Below are 16,952 nucleotides of genomic sequence, written 5' to 3'. Positions count from 1 at the left end.
ATGCTTTGAATAATTGATTACGTTTGGTCGTCCGCATTTGTCTTGTCGAGCGGCCCGGATGAAGTTTTACTGTACGCTCCCGAATAGTTATGAATATACATGGTTACTTACGTACGAGCTTCCTTTTGCGTTATACCGCATTAAATATAAATGACGGAACACAACACGAGGCGACTGTAAAAGTTTCTTTTTTTTTTAAATAGTAATCTTAGCAATAGAGTTTTCAGAAGTAAATTGTTGCCTCGGGAAATATACAACTCTGACCTTCTCGCTTCTCTCCTGTTAATATAAATTCTATTCATATCTTCTACCCTCTGTGAACGCACGTGGATCTAATCTGACTTGGCTGTTAAGAATAACGCTGGAGGTGAAATCTGAAAGCATTCATTCCATTTTGAATACATCATACGACCCATTTGGAAGGGTGGCCACGGTATTAGGAATTCTATGCCACGCCGTGTTGGAAAGTGTCAAAACACTCGTGGAAGAGAAAAAAAAACAGCTTCAGCCTGAATACCACAGAATTAGCGCTCCTCTTAGTGCCCCGTCTTCACTTCCTTTCACATGACCTCGACATCAGATTGGAAACATGCAAAAACATGCAGCGATCGCGGTGGAGTGTCAGCGACGCATGAGGTCATAGGCGATAGATCTGCTGTTGACAAGATGAATCGAGAGCGTAGGAGGAGAAGGAAACGACGTGGAGCGAGAAAGTCAAGAAATTAGAGGGACAGCGAGGAGGAAAGAAATTTCAAATACGGGTTATGGAAGGGGTTGGAGGACAATAAGGGAGGGAGGGGGCAGGCTTATGAGTGGAAACATTCATCTCTCAATCAGGATATGGTCTTCTATAGATATTGCAGTCACTAGTATGATGTCATCAAGGAAACAGACAGATATGTTAAAACGTTATTCTTGCCGGGGGGATGATTTCATTATGTTGAGATACATGAAGACTTTTTTTTTTTAAACGATGATTTAGACACGACTCTAAGAATGATGTTGTTCGCAAAAGTTGCCTGACTTTCGAATGGCATTGAATCTTTCCAAGGATTAAAAACTAGCATTACCCGTCAATGTCATTCTCCAAAATCGAAAAAAAATCTGTTTTGATCTGCGTCGCCACACATTGGCAAAAATTTGAACACCGTCCAAATAAGACTGCGACCTGTGTTGTGAGCACAAAATAATCCCTGCGGCGGCGGTGGCAGACAACTAAAAGGACTGAAATGTGATTTTTTTTTTTTACCCCCCCGAGATAATTAGTAAACACAGACACAAATGTTAAATTTTTCTAACCGTATCAAAAAACACAAGAGAATCACAACTAAATGGGAATTTTTAGCGAGGAATTTTCTCTTCGTAATTGCGCAACGTTTGCTTGTTTATTTCGACTAATTCAACTCCCATTTGGTATTCTTGTTGTGTTTTGAATTAGTCACTTAAAAAATCCAATACCAAGAATTGGACCGAGTGTTTCTCTGAATTCAAATGCGATTTAGACGATAGTCACAGATGGAATCAGAAGGTAGATACACGGTAAAAGAGACAAAACACGACGACGCCAAAAAAGATAAGGCTCGTTTGCGATCAATCTTGCTTCTTCACGCATGAGAACGAAAAGTTTGGATTCAAAAGAGAGGAATTGCGTCACTATGACACCATCGAAAACAGCCTTTACTAATTCTCTTTTAAGCAATTTTTAATCCTTTCCTTGCCTCGGTTATTATTTTCTCCTTGCCAGGCACGGCGAGCATTTTTCAACACTTGATCGCAAACTCTTTGAAGAGCATCAGAAACAAAAAAAAAAGCAGTGCTCCTTCCTAATTGTATCTGTAAAATGTGGAATTCAGCATTTTTGATTAAAGTGGTTGATTACATTCATTCTCCGGTTTAGCAAGTCAAAGAAGCTTTGTTCCAACACATGAATCCAAATTAAAAAAGGCTGTTTACTCGCTTTGCTAGTAATCAAATAACTGGCGGTCCAAATTTACCACACAATGATGTCCATTACCGCTCACTCAAAAAATCCTCGTTAAATCTATTCTGAATTCCAGGATGACGTATTTGCTCAGATTGAGTTGAGTATGGAGCACAGCACATTATTAAATATTTTTTTATGGTATAATAAGACAAGAAAGCAGCTTTTGTGTTTTGTTCTAAACTTTGTTCTTGAAAGCTGACAGTCAGTCGTTGTGGTTCATTGGAGCCGCCATTTCTCTGGATGGCTACGCCTACACTAATGGAGTTAACTCTCCAGGGCTCAGGTACCAACAGTGGCAAGGAAAATGAAACAACGCAGGTATTCTCTATATCGAGGCAGTGGTCCGGAAACCAAAAGTAAAAAACTCTACAGTCCCAGTCTGTCCTACGCTGTCCAATACTGGTAGGTCTTCCCTGATTACAAATACACAAATAAGGTGAAATATGAGCATTCATGTCTTTCTTTATAGGGAATAAATAAATAAATAAATAAATAAGTAAGTAAGTAAGTAAGTAAGTAAATAAGTAAGTAAGTAAGTAAATAAATATGTGACTATGCAAATCAGGAGGTGTCGGATTGCGAATATGCAGGTGTTTTTAGTTTTAACTTGTAATATCACCAACCACCACTAGATGGCAGGTATGTCTTGGTTACACTGTAATATAGGAGTAGGCTTCATGATTTTTGAGGATCTGAAATGATATGCAGGACAATACTGTCTCCATAGTGATGCAATTTTAAGTGATTTTATTTTTGGACAAACAAGTTCATGCACTTCCTGTTTCCAGTTTTGTGCTATCCCTTTGTGGTCATTTTTATGCAAGAGAGCCCTTTGCACTGAAAAGAAAAAACATCAAGTAGCACTGACGAAAAATGGTGGCCCCTCCAGCATTTAAGTAGCCCATCCTTGCTCTAAAGGAATTCATTTTCCATGCTGCTTATACTTTCAGGGTCAAGGGACTTGAGTAGCGTTCGAGTTATGTTAGAGTGTGGACCAAAAGATGAGCACCTGAATCAGTCATGTAGTGAACCAAAGTACTAAAGCAACTAAAACTTCTTTTTTTTCCCCCCTCATTCTTAGTGTAGCGGTATTTCTAGTATGATTGATTTGATTTGTGTACCTCTGTGACGTAATAGTGAACTCGGTGACTCCGCCGTCAGCTGACTTCCACTCGGAAACCATCGGCTAACAAGCTCCCGCCACTCTTTCCACGAAATCAAGTGACGGATTGACTCCCATGCCCAACACACAAAGTCATGAGAACTACAAAGACGAGTTCTGTTAATCTACACTTTGCCCCGGTGCCCCTATTCCCTTCTTTCATAAGAATCTCTGCATGCCAACAATTTGCGACATGCTCACGGTCATGAGTTGACCTGACTGGTGTCTTTGTTGAAGAACATTTTGGTGTCGGTCTCAGACAGAAAAAGTTCAACATGACTCAAACGACACAAGAAGATTTCAAATTCACAGGTGTAACATTTGAAAATGTAATGTGTTGCAAACACAAAATACACAAATATAATTATTTGATAGCAAAAAAAAAAAAAGTCTGAGGCCAAAAGGGGTGAAAAGAAATAAATAGCAGCTCAAATGGATACTCACCAAGCTGACTGCGTCTCTGCGCGTAGGCTACCACCACTGCGGCCAGAACTACACAGCACAGCGATGTCACAAGGTTTGCCATCTGTGGACACACCACACAGGAAAATCATCAGCGAGAGCGCACGTGCCAGAGACGACAAAGTGGCGAGCCACCGCGTCCGCCCGTCCGTCTGATTGACTGACACACACGGACGCCTACAACGCCATTGAGGAGATGGCGAGATAGCTTCTTCCTGTCTGTCTGTCTGTCTATCTCCTCTCAATGGGATGGTGTCTGCTGTGGAAGTGGTGGTGGCCTTTCCTTGCACCTTTTTTTTTCCTTATTTGAAAACCTTTTTAGTTTCTAATCCTGTTCAACTCCCTGTTGAGTTTCCTTAAATTGCGTTTTTAAATTGTTGTTTCTGTCTTTGCTTCTCTTTCTCTGTTCATCAGACTAATGGGTTCACCCACTCTGGGATGGGCTATGAACAGAGGCTCTTAAAGGTATAGCACACCATAAACAAACAGCCTCCTTGAGGAGCAATGACTCTTTGAGGGCAACTATTATAGTTTTCATTTATTACAACTGAGCTTTATGAGGTTATATTTTTCGATGATTATTGAATTATTCAAAAGGTATTCGTGTAACTTTGCCGGGGAACATAAAAATTGATGTGGATCTGGATTAAAGGCGACAAATTATTTAAATTTTGAACTCATTCACTACCACTGACAGTTATAGACGTCAAAGCTCCATCTTTGCAGCTATCCTTGTCCACTGGAATTTTACATTTGTTACAGAGGAAGAATTATCTCACTTGGCCTGCCAATGAATGTTGGCTGGAACAAAAACAGCAAATGTCTACATGTGCAGAACAGAGTGAGCATTTTAAATATAGGCGTATAAAGCAAAGTGAATTTCCTTGTTCTTGGGATGGAGGAGTTGAACTGTTAACAAACTGCTGTCACCTCCCATTAGCATTCTTTGTTCTTTTCTAAATATACAATCTCCTTTTCCACACTATTTCAATTTTACTTTTGTTTCATTAAAAATATATACACTAGCGTTCAAAAGTTTGGGGTCACAAAATTGTTTGGGTGACCCCAAACTTTTGAACGGTAGTGTATATATTTATTTAGATAATTATTTATAGATTATATATATAATCTTCTGTGTAAAAAATCTTATAATATATATGTATACTTATATTCATAGATTATATATAATCTTATACAAATATAAGATATAATTTATAATATTTAATTCATAATATTTTATTATAATAATATTTACACTACCGTTCAAAAGTTTGGGGTCACCCAAACAATTTTGTGACCCCAAACTTTTGAACGGTAGTGTATATTGAACACTCATGTCAATTTGCGGTTTTCTCTTCTCTCACCACACCCATTTTGTTTGTCTTCAATAATCAGCTCTCAATCTCGACGCAAACTTGATTTGCTCATAACAAATGCCAGTACTTTGTCACAGTGATCAAATAAACGTCTTGTCTAAACAGATTTCACGTTGTCCTGCTTCTCTAAAAGTCGTGACCAGATCTACATAGCCTCTAAGTCTTGACCAAGTAATCGTACTCATCTCAGTTCAACACGATAAAATCGACTACTGTAAAAATATATACTGACATAGAGATCAATCCATTCTGCTTTGTACATTGATTGACAAGGTGACTACTCAATCAGTCTGAAAACAGAGCCGGACAGCGACAAATAAGTCAGTGAACATAACACTCTGATTGGCTGCTGGAAGGCAAGTACTTAAGGAGCCAATACACCAAGGCCAGACGTCTGCATTGAAGTTATGAAGGTCTCATTAAAAGGGTACAATTGAGGTACTAATGTGTTTTTTGTGTGTTAGGCCCAAAGTCCAGTCACACTTTGACTTGCAATACATGAGAAGTGAGGGACTCGACTGAGTTATTGGTGCCACGTGTTGTTTCCTGGTCCTTTAATCTCTGTCAAGTTTATTAGTGAAATGTCCAAGAAAAATAACACCACCAGACATTGGGGTGGAGGGTCGGAGGGGGCACAATGACAAAAAAACCAACTAGCACCGCGGCGATAAAGCAACCACCCTAGCAGGGGGTTTCCAGAAGGCTTGGAAGTGGAAAGCATGTGTCGCTTGTCCCGGTGAACAATAAATAAAAATCAACATTTCTGAAGCTAACAATAGAGCCATTTTTTTTTTTTTCCTGCTGAGTCAGCGTTTAGTGTTCTACCTTAAAGATGGCTAAAATAAAAAATATCAAATACTGTCCCCGAAAGATTTCACCATGACGATGCGATGATGTCATTATCTCTGCCTCTCTCCCCCCCGATAAAATAAGACGACCACCTATCTTTGTCAGAAAGGACCCTGTTGGGTGTCCTTACGGACAGGTGCAACTAAGAACTTTAAGACTCCTACAGCGACCAGACGATTTTTATGTGAATTCCCAAGATTCAATTCGCACTCTGTAAAGTGCATTTCCAGAATTCCATAACCCGAATTCTTGTGGGCCATCTGTGAGTGAAGTTTGCATGAATGGCGTGCGATTGAGATTGGCTGTCGGGGCTGCCTGTTGTGTATGCGTGAATGACTGGCAGCTCATATGTATTTCATCAGAGATGATATCACGGGGAATGACAGAGGGTGAAATTAAAATTGCTTCCCTTGTCAGAGCATCACAATTCCCATATCGGCTCTTCATTTCGTGAGTGTTGGTTTGCCCATCAAAATCCAAACGGTGTGCGCCGGCCCATTTTGAACTGTTGTGTGAGGTATTTAAAGCGGCTGTCAGTAAACCATATGATTTTGAAATGTGACAGCTTCAGATTGCTCCCATAAAGACAGCCCACAGGCGGTTAGCGACACAATCGGCCAAACTCAATACGACTCATTGCCTTTCGCTCGTTTCCTCCCATTCGCGACATATTTATTTATTCATCTCTTATTGGAGGTAAAAAAGGGCTGAATAGGCATGATTCTTTCGGCTGCTTAATTAAAATATATAATTCATCGCAGCATCAAGCGATTTCGATGCCGCTGCGTCTTTGCAGAGTCCGATTTGGGATCATTTGCATTTAAATTGGAAAGCCAGGAGGGAAATACACTAGGTGGGCTTTGGTGTGTTTGGAAAGACACAAGGCATTTCTCTCACCAAGAAATCCACATGACGAAGCCCTTTCTAGAGAATTCCGACTTTGCCATGAAAGGAAATGGAGGAATATATCCAAAGCTCCCTGAGCAAGTCAGAGACCAAATAAGACTAAGACAAAGTCAAATGTCCCAGCAGATGCTTTCAGGGAAGAGATTCTTTTTTCATCACCTTCAGAAGTGGAGAAATCTCGGCGATTCGAGGGGGGGGAGGAAACTTCCTGACATCAAAAAAAAAATAAAGTCTTTGCTAAAGATACAACGTCCTTATTCTCTTTACTTCAAACTGATCCAACTTGAGTAAGTGACTTATTTCTCATGTTTGTCCTTCCTGTGGGCAATTGAGAAGTTAAACTGAAATACTGCAAGACCATGAAAGATGGGCTGGAAATTGTTAGAAGTCAAATTGAAGTTGAGTAAGTCGAAAAGTAACACGGTGCTCCTGTAATACCGATATACGGTCGGAAAAATTCCGTCATTTTTCTAGCCAATCAATTTGAACTTTATTACGGCGAGACGTTAGTGTGACAATATGTGAACATTAATGTCCGAGATGTTAACAAACTGCAGAAACCCCGACAATAAAAAAAAACGCCATCCCCGTAGAATTCCTTTTCCCTTCTGTTACGTCCTGACAGAAATTCCCGCTGGGCCCTAACATACACATTTAAAAACATCTGCACGCACATAATAACATAGTGTTGATTTTGGAACCTCTAATGACATGCTCCCTACTGAATAATAAGACTTCCTCATTCCCACAATGCTTTGCTTGGCAGCATTAATTCCCTCATCAATCATGTCGGGATTTGCTCCACGAGGGGGAGGAGAATTAGGGCGCCTGGCATTTTGGGGGCTCAGCGCTCAGACGCGGGCGTAAACCGAGCGCAGTTGGTATTTGGCGTTGGTACTTGGATGACGGTGACCTTCTGGCATTCTGGTTGTAATTGGTTGCTAAAGACAATGTCAATCTGATCCTTGCTCAGCGTGATAAATTGATCTATTGATTACACGTGACTGTTCAGCTGGCTGAAATTTTGGAGGACCCAAAAAATGTCCGCTACGATGAGTCATGCATCCTTTGGCCAATTGTTGTAGTGGTTGCCGTGGTTTCCCGCATCACACGGTTCTTTACACCTAATTCATAACACCGGTATGTCAAAAAAAACAAAAAAAAAAAGGCCGATGGCTTGAAGAAAAAAACCTGAATACATTACGGTAATGCATCAGGTGGTAGTTCTCCGATGTGCATCTATGTGATTTTTTCTTTTTTGGGGTTGTTATTATTCATTTGAGCATGACAGTGGGTGTACTTGTGCATGTGAGAGTGTTTTTGTCTCCACCCAGCCATCTGGACCTCCTTGTGCGTCTAGAAGCAGATTTAGGTGGTTAGAAACTCTGGAAAAACACGGTGTTACCTCCAGCCCTCTCACCTCTGAACTCTATAAGTGTATCAAAGCAAAGAAAACAGAACACTTTGTGTGTCGATGTGTGTGCGTGTCTGCGTGTGATTGAACGTGTGTGTGTCAGCATTCTTAAGGCCTATAAGGCTTTGAATGATGGGTGTAGACTCCCCTTTGTGAACAGGGAGCCTCCGGGAGCTGCGCAGCATGTGTGTGTTTGTGTGTGTGTGTGCATGTGTGTGTGAGGAGCGAGAGAGAGTGTGATGTACGGGCTGTGATGTTCTGAACAGAAGTGTTTTTACAGGGAGTTAATCAGAACCAGAGATGAGGACTTGCCTGCAGAGGATGGAGGGTGCACACACACACACACACACACGAGCACGCACATTTTGCTGCCCTATGCCGTGTCCAAATTGAATAATGGCGACTTAACCTGCGGTAGCTGCCATTTTTTTTTTTCTATTGCTCTATATTTGCTCATTTGGTTGATTGGACTTCACGATTATCAAATTAAATAGATTATTTCTTTCCATCCGTCCATCCACCCATCCTTCCATCCACCCACCCACCTTTAAATATATGCGCTCGGATGACCCTAACGCGAGTGTTCCTCAGCTCACGATTGAAACTAAAAACGGCGTGTTGACTCAACGTGTTTGCAAAGCCATTTAGGTAAATATAGCAGATGGAGTAGCCGCATAGACTGAGCTTACGTTCTTTCCCATAAAAAGGTTACTTGTACGTGTCGAGTCGATCCCAATGAGCATCATGTAGGCATGTTTAAAAGATGAGCGGCCCTCGGGCATAAACCCACGCACACACATACACATCTTGCGGACATCTCACACATCGGGCTTGATCTACTGAAGGTCTGTGTGTGCAAACTTGTGTGTGTGCGGGTGGAAGATTTTCTACCGTACTTGATAGAATTTTTTTTTTTTTTTTTTGAGTACAGTACCTTGATTGAACATTTAGCAATAAACACCCTCAGGATTCAATTAAAGCCAACGAGATCTGATCAATGGTCTTTAATCTGAAGAATTGCTCAATCGCACCATGTGATGTAATTCCTTCCTTTCTGCTTGGGGCAAATCACCACTTTAAGCTTATTATACTCACTTCATTCATCAGAATCAATAACTACATGGATGACTAACGTGTTATGAGACTCATAAATTGCATTTCACAACATTACCAAGGAGCTGCGAGCACCTGAACAATAATCACAGGAGGGCATCTAACGTCACACTCGAGCGCTCGGGAAATTTAGAGCCATTTCGCGGCACTACACCTTGCTGACTCAACACTGATGTCATTTTCCAAGCTCGGCCGTTGTCAAAAAGCAGCGTGTCATTTATTAGCTGGCAGTTTTGAAGCAGAGCCGTCAGCCGGCCTATTTTCTTTCCCCCTCTCTGTCAGTGACGTTTTAATTCAACATTTGAACCGGAGCCGTCCGTCTCGCTCACTCGGTATCTGCGTCTCGCATTTGACTCCTTCTGTCATCATCTTCCCCTCTACCCTTGTCTGCTCGGCGTTCTCAAGCGCTCTCACATCCGTCACGGGCTATTTTTGCTTTTCAGTTATTCCACCTTTTTGTCTCTTTCTACAACGCCGTCCGGGAAACTCCGATGACAGAGGAACCTTCCTCGGGGGGATCGTTATTATGATGACACAATGGTGACTAAGCAGGGGGCAATGACAAAGCTTCAATGTGCTTCTCTCTCAGTGATTAAATTAGTCTTCTCGTCTGACGTGGCGAAATTTCAAATACTTAAATCGTGCCGCTATCGATCCACGTGGCGCGAATCCAACCTGAAAACACGATTCAACTCTTGTGATTCTGTTCAGTAATAACAACGCTTCCTCTCACACCAGGATACGAAGATACCGCAGATGTTATTATGCTTAACATCATATAACGGAAAAAAAAAAAATGAAGGGAAGAAACAGAATTGCTCAACACGGCCCGAACAAATAAAGTTTAATTTCCGTCGCCCCAAGGTCGTTTTCAGGGGGTCGGAATTCTTGGCGAGTTGTTGAAATTGGCTCCACCTGCGTGATTGTTGAAAGAAGGAAGTCACATTTATTTGTTCATGGTGAGCTCCCAAGTCAGTCACTGTGTGTTTTTTCAAATGAGTAGCTATTTTCGTATAGGTCATTAGTCATACAATTTGAAGAGATTAGAATAAAATAAGTAAATTATGGAGACAAATGCAAGACAGCAACGGGGAATCTCAAAGGTAAATTAAACCAGCCGACATCAAAGTGTGTGTGTGTGCACTTCTTGTCGAGCCAAGGACTTGACAGATCTATTAGCATTCTCTTCCCCATTGTCCGCAACCTAAACGCAAAGTACAAATACAGCGCAAACAAACACACACACACACCTGTACAAGCGTGGCCCGTCCTTTCAATATTCATTAGCAAAGCAATCTGTTATCCAGGCATGGCCAAGCGCCGCGCCTGCTGGCCAACCTCCATGCACACACCTTGCATCCGTTGTGAGAAATATCACATCAAAGCTGCTCGGAAGGTCAACATGAAATAAATCCCAAAGCACAAGAGTGGATGGAATAGAATGAGAGGAAGACACAAAAGTAACACACTACACTTCATTAAAGTTGTTTATCATGGTTAATTGGGACATAAATTGGCTGCTTTGCTTAGGATTGTTTTCAGTCGATTAATTTAGTAAAAAAATCAGGGAAACCTTTAGTTATGTAAAATCGAAGTTGATTAGTTTGATTTATTAACCGTACTGGTTTGTTTGGCTTCATCTGCGGTAATGTGCCGTATATTCCGAAAAATACGGTAAACAAAATAATGAACAAAAATCCAAATTCCAAGCCCCAAAAAAAAATCATTGACAATACCTTGAAAAGCCAGAAAAGCTAACACTGAAAACACCTGAGCGAGTTCCTGACAAAATTCATTTTCAGGTAGATAAAAAAGTTTTTCTGAGAAATAAAATGGAACTGTAGAGAATATGACCTTCTTTATATTTGACCTTTATTGTAACAGTCATCACTTAGTTGTGAGGAACAAAAAAATGGCCGAAGCCAGTTTTATCCATTCAAACACCTTTCAGGAAATTTCCAAGCTAATAATAACGGGGCAGATGTTTTTTTTTACTAGACTTGTAATAGTTCTGTTGAATCCAGAAACCAACACACTAACATGTAAAAGAAACATTTCCTCAACGATGTCAAATCGAAGATAAATAAAATGAATAGATACACACATGCAGTGTGTTTACATAACTGTGTTGACTCTTACGTAGCAGCACTTTAGATGATCGACATTTCAAATCCTGATACTCACACGGGAGTCGGAATGTCGGGTCTCCCGCAGTGCAAAATATCTATTAAGTCCCTCGAGTGTTCCGTCTGGATGAATTAAGGAAATTTGAAAAAAGATCCAAAGCGTGATAATATAGTGAGCTTCAACCCAAGGGTGGCAGCAAATATTTGCATGCGAAAACAAGAAACTCCGAGATTGACAGTTGACGGAGTTTATAAGACGTCGGGGACGTGTTACACGCCCGTGGAACCAAATCTCGTGAAATGCGTGATTGACTCCGAGAACAACAGATGTAACTCAAAGATCCATCGTGTTCTAACATTGACGGAAGTTCACGTGAGGTCACGTTTTGTTACTTACAATGACGGCTTTGAGTTTTAGCATTTCTATCCTTTGGCGAAAACAGACAACAAAAATTGTTTTTAACGATATTTTCGACTGACGCGCTAACTCGCAGGGAAAAAACAAAAGCCAAAGGCTACGCATGTTAAACGTTTCATTACATTGGTTGCCCATAATAGCTTTTCACACAATCAACGCCGGAGAGGAAATTAAAAATATGTCGACAAATAAGCGCCGACAAACACACCACTTTACGGTAAAGTAATAATTATCCGAGGCCTCGGTGGTAATTACAAACCGAGTTAAGTTTGGCCTTACGAATGCTTTTATTTTTTTTTCATTCTCCAGGGAAAATCAAAACAATAATTAAACACCTGACAGGATTCCGCCTTTATCATTGCAGAGGCGCAGCTTAAGAGGAGAGTGGAATTAAAACGTGACTACTTCCCAATGACTCATGTTGAAAAAGATTAGTCTTTGTAACCTACTGTTTGCAGTAAGACTCATGTTTCCTATTTTTTCAAGTCGCCTGTAATGTCACCGATTTTAGACTTTAATGGCGAGGCTTGTTGTTGTATTCATTGTAAGCCGCAAATGGATAAAACTGTCAGCTTAATGTCAGCCGATGGGAGGAGGGACGGGACGAAGCGGTGAGAGCTAATGTGCGAGGAGGAAGGAAAGTAATGGGAGAGGCTGTCATCACTGGCAAAATGTAAGAATGCCATTCCTCCTCTTTGTAACAAATGACAATGATGAATTATTTCCTAAATGCGCTCCAAATTTGATCGGATAGTCCAAAGTGCAAATGCAGGGAGATTTAACGACCGACTTTCAGCTTCTTTCCATTCTGACACTTATTTACAGGCACTTTTCAATTTGTCTAGCACCCCCAACCATCTCATTTGATTTCCATCCTCCCTAATTCAACGTTTGACAGCTCTTAATGGTTACCTGGCGAGGCATTTATAGCTCCTTTGCTGGATTTCCACCCAGTCCTTTAATTTGCCCTCCTCTGCATAGTCACCCATTCCAAATGCTCAATCCAATCCATCCAGCTACGCCCCCCCCCAGACCATTCAGTTCCTCCACTCTTCATCTGCATCCCTTCGTCATCTTCGCCCAGCTCATTCGGCCCTTTCATCATTCCCTGCCTTCCTTTTGTGAGATAATACATTTGGAGCTGCAGTCATCGATTGATTCTCTGAACTGAAACGTCTGAAACAAGAGGTAATTTTTTTTTAAAGGAGGCAAAGATTAGACAGAACCTCAGCACTTTTCAAGGTGAGCAGGGGCTCCCCCCACTCAGCTTGTTCAAAAGAAGGCAATGTTGGAATGAGCAATGACTCGACTTGCTCGAAATACATCTCCGGCTGTTCTAGTTTGTCTTGCAATCGGTGACGTACTGACGTGAGAAATGTCGACTGCGGTTTTTGGCAAAACGTTCTGCCGAGGAAGGTATGGAAATAAAAAAATGAAACGAGAACAAATAAAAGAAACTCATAATAATAATAACAATAATATAATATAATAGGAACAAATATATTATAATAAAAAAATGGATGGTAATTTATGAAATTATTATTGTATTATTCATTTTGTTAGAGCCGTGGTGACTTATTGGAATTCAATCCATTCTTCCGTCAAGGCGAGCGGAGGGCCATTTCTTTCGAGAGTCTCGCCATTTTCTGACAATCTCATATTGCTTGAAGGTAGAGTGAATTATTGTTTGAATAATTGAATTAACACACTGATTCATAGCTGAGCTGTAAAACCCTAATCTTCTCATAAAACCTCTCCCAGTGGCTAGGTTGCTAATCATTGCGGCTCTTTTGGATGTCTTTTCTCTGCGAATTGGCAGCAGTAACGACATTTTGGAGATTTGCTTCGAGTTGAATGGCTTTTGCGTATGCGAAGAGATAGAGTGGGGGGGGGGGGGGGATGAGCGATTCGGTGCGGAAGACATGGGAGGCCAAGCAGAGACAAAAGGCGACTAAAGAAAAAACGATAAAAATACTTAAGGGGGAAGGAAGGAAATGCAGAAAAGTGCACTCGGATTGTAATTTCTTCACATGAGCCGATAAGGCTTTGTAGCAAATCGTTGAGCCCGCAGGGCCAAAGTGTGGATTGGTGCCCGTCCTTATTCTCTGTTTAAGTCTATCGTCGCTTTACGCTCAAGGCCCGAGGCAAACAGCAGGGGGCCTGATTTCATGGTAGCTTTAGCCAAAGGTGGGGACACCTTTAACCCGAAACCCTCTTACAGTCTGGAGTGTTTATGTGCTTACGATCGGAAAATCGTTTTTTTTTAGCTCTGAGCTTCACATCTATTTTATTTCCTCAACCGGCACTCTTATTGGCCTTTTGACCTCTGGAGGACTGCGGCTTATCTGCAGTTTTTCAGAAATAGGCTAGCAAACAAGACCAAGTTCTGGTTATCTATTAACCATGATTTAAATTCACCTATATATATTTTTTCTTACTTTAAAAATGCAATCTATGAGTTGTGGGGAAATTCAAGACAGTCTGTTTTGCCTAAACGGTACGCGGCCACAATCTTGCAGAGCCTTTATGAATCACAGGAGTGTTGCCTGAGAGCATGTAAGCTAAAAATCTCTTTTGGCAAGACAACAGTTCACCTTTGGCTGACTTTCCGCATGAGAGAAGTGGTTCGAACTATGGACGTCTAATGTTATCTATAAAAGTAGAATAAAAACAAACAGATTGCTAAGGTGAATTTTTAGCAATGAGGCAACATTATAAAGGGTTACGCAACATATATTGAAGTTTGTCTTAACTCTTAAAGTCTCATCACCATTTTAATTTTACTCTGAAATTTGGTGCTCCAATCACCTTCAAACTTTTGTTGTCTAAAGATGTTTACGACGAAAAGTCATTTCAACTTTTATTTTGTCGTTGGCTGTTGCTGTGGCGATGTGCCATGTGCAAACAAAAATGTTGCTGTTTTTGATGGTGTGTATATTATTTTAAAGTGTTATTGTCCTATGTGCAAGTACTTTATAGCTGCTCACAGCTCTATTTTTTTTATTATATTTTATTGCTGCAACTCCATTTTTAAGCAAAACAATTACAGCGAATAGTCTGTAGCTGCATTTAGAGCTGAAAACAGCATTCCTTACGGATAAACACTCAAGTTTTGTTTGGTTATGTTTTGCTGTGATTTATTGCACAGTCTCCATAAACAGGCAGTCTAATGGCTGCAAAATATTACAAACACTGTCAGCATTGTGTACAGTCCGACCGGCTCTCACACGCACGCTTATGTGCATTCACTCATTTTCAATCCATACGCCGATGTTGCATCAATACAAAAACACCCCCGGACACACTCGAGCACATCATTTTCTAACGTCAATGATGCTTCAACGCCGGCAGCAAGCGCAGGAAGATGGTAGATGGTAGATAGAGGAGAAGAAAAAAAAATCGATAAATGAAAAGCACTGTATTTATCATGTGCAAAGATTTTTGACAGTCCATTCCATTTTAGTACATCGACTAAGGCATTTGCATATGTTTTATTGGGGCATAGAGTACATCGATATCGCCCGTTAACATTGTATACGTCTTTGGAGAGAAGAGAAAGGTTAAATGAGGTCACTGTCCGGCCCTGTAATGGAGCAGTTTGAGGGTCAGCTTGCTTAGCGGCTGAATGAAGTTACGACGATGACTGATGACGACGACGAGACTCAAATGAAGATCGGGCTGCTGCTGCTTCGGTGCGTGTTGCTACAGAATGGCCACGGCAAGGGCAGATCAATACTGATGGAAGGTCATGGTTTCAGTGATTTACTGTGGAGCCACCAAGAGATGCTAAATATCTAATTGAATCCGAGCGTAATGGCGGCCGCGTGCTGACGTCAAGGACGGAACGTTTTTTTTTACTCAAATAATGGACGGTAACGTCTATTTGTTAGCTATGCTTGTCGGCCGATGACATCACACTACTTGGCAGCCAATCATAATCGTTCGAGTGAATTTGAAAAGTATCGCTTTGCATGTCCGACACACTTCTACTCGAATCAGCTCTTGAAATGAAAAAAGAGAAATGGGCTTGATGTGACCAATGTTCCACTGTCATCTATACCGCAACATTTAAATAAGTAGCTGCTTTAGGGGCGACGTATTATAATGCTCCAGAACGACTGTAACATGCCATTTTCCACACCTTTGCAAAAGTGAAGCCTTGGGTATATAACCAAGGTCCATCCATTTTCTCTACACCGCTTATCCTGTTCAGGGTCACGGGGAGCTGGCGCCGAATTCGGAAAAAGCAGACGACACCTTGGATGGGGTGCATGTTCATCACAGACAGACAACTGTTCACTCTATACGCCATCAGTGACCCATAAGGTCTTTTACACTTTCAGGACTCAGTCCAGCCTCGTTTAAGATTAGACCTAACTCGTAACACATGATCCCTTGAGGCAAGCGTTGCTCATTATTTTCCTCAAAGGTTTCTTCGTAATAGCACATCTAAAAAGGTTCTCATTGGGGGTGTTAAGGAATCACCTGTTAGCTGCTTGGCCAAGAATTCATTTGCTGGCTGGCTATTGTGAATCCTTAATTAATATTTAGGCAACAGTAAATACAATTGGTTTAAGATATGCGTGTTAGTGAGTGTTTGTGTGTCGATGAGGTAAAGGGCTCCTGTGCTGCGGAGTGAGACGGGGGGGGGGGGCATTTGTCAGATTTGACCAACAAAGAAACTGTGAGCACACCGCTATAAGGGATTAGACCAACACTACAGATTTTCATTAGTCCAAAGAGAGGAAGGGGGTGAAAGCGAGAGAGATTAGTTAAAGGATGAGGTGAGATTCAGTCAAATTAAGCATGAGAAACTAGATTAGTCATTTGTCAGCAACTCGTTTGGCGGAGATCTAGATAGGAAATATTGATACGGAAATGTAGTGCGGACATGAAGTGAGATGATATTGCGCAATATATCATTTAATATTGAATCCAAATACCGTAATTTTCGGACTATAAGTCGCACCGGAGTATAAGTCGCACCAGCCATAAAATGTGTATATGTATATAAGTCGCTCCTGAGTATAAGTCGCCCCCCCACCCAAACTATGAAAAAAAACCGCGACTTATAGTCCGAAAATTACGGTACTCAATTTGGCTAAGATATATTTGACTATACCGCAAATGTTGCACAACAAA

General features: G+C 41.1%; 1 protein-coding gene across 2 annotated transcripts in view; it reads right to left on the bottom strand.

Moving 5' to 3' along the window:
* cntfr (ciliary neurotrophic factor receptor) overlaps positions 1–16,952 on the bottom strand; it is a 101,575-nt gene that overhangs the window by 61,657 nt on the left and 22,966 nt on the right. For both annotated transcript variants that reach the window (XM_037264985.1, XM_037264987.1), the window contains exon 3: positions 3,591–3,672. In XM_037264985.1, coding sequence (XP_037120880.1) covers positions 3,591–3,672 — 82 coding nt within the window. The remainder of the gene's footprint in view (positions 1–3,590; positions 3,673–16,952) is intronic.

The sequence above is a fragment of the Syngnathus acus genome, chromosome 12, assembly GCF_901709675.1.
Source record: "Syngnathus acus chromosome 12, fSynAcu1.2, whole genome shotgun sequence".
Taxonomy (NCBI): Eukaryota; Metazoa; Chordata; class Actinopteri; order Syngnathiformes; family Syngnathidae; genus Syngnathus; species Syngnathus acus.
This window is presented reverse-complemented; position numbering and strand designations above follow the sequence as displayed.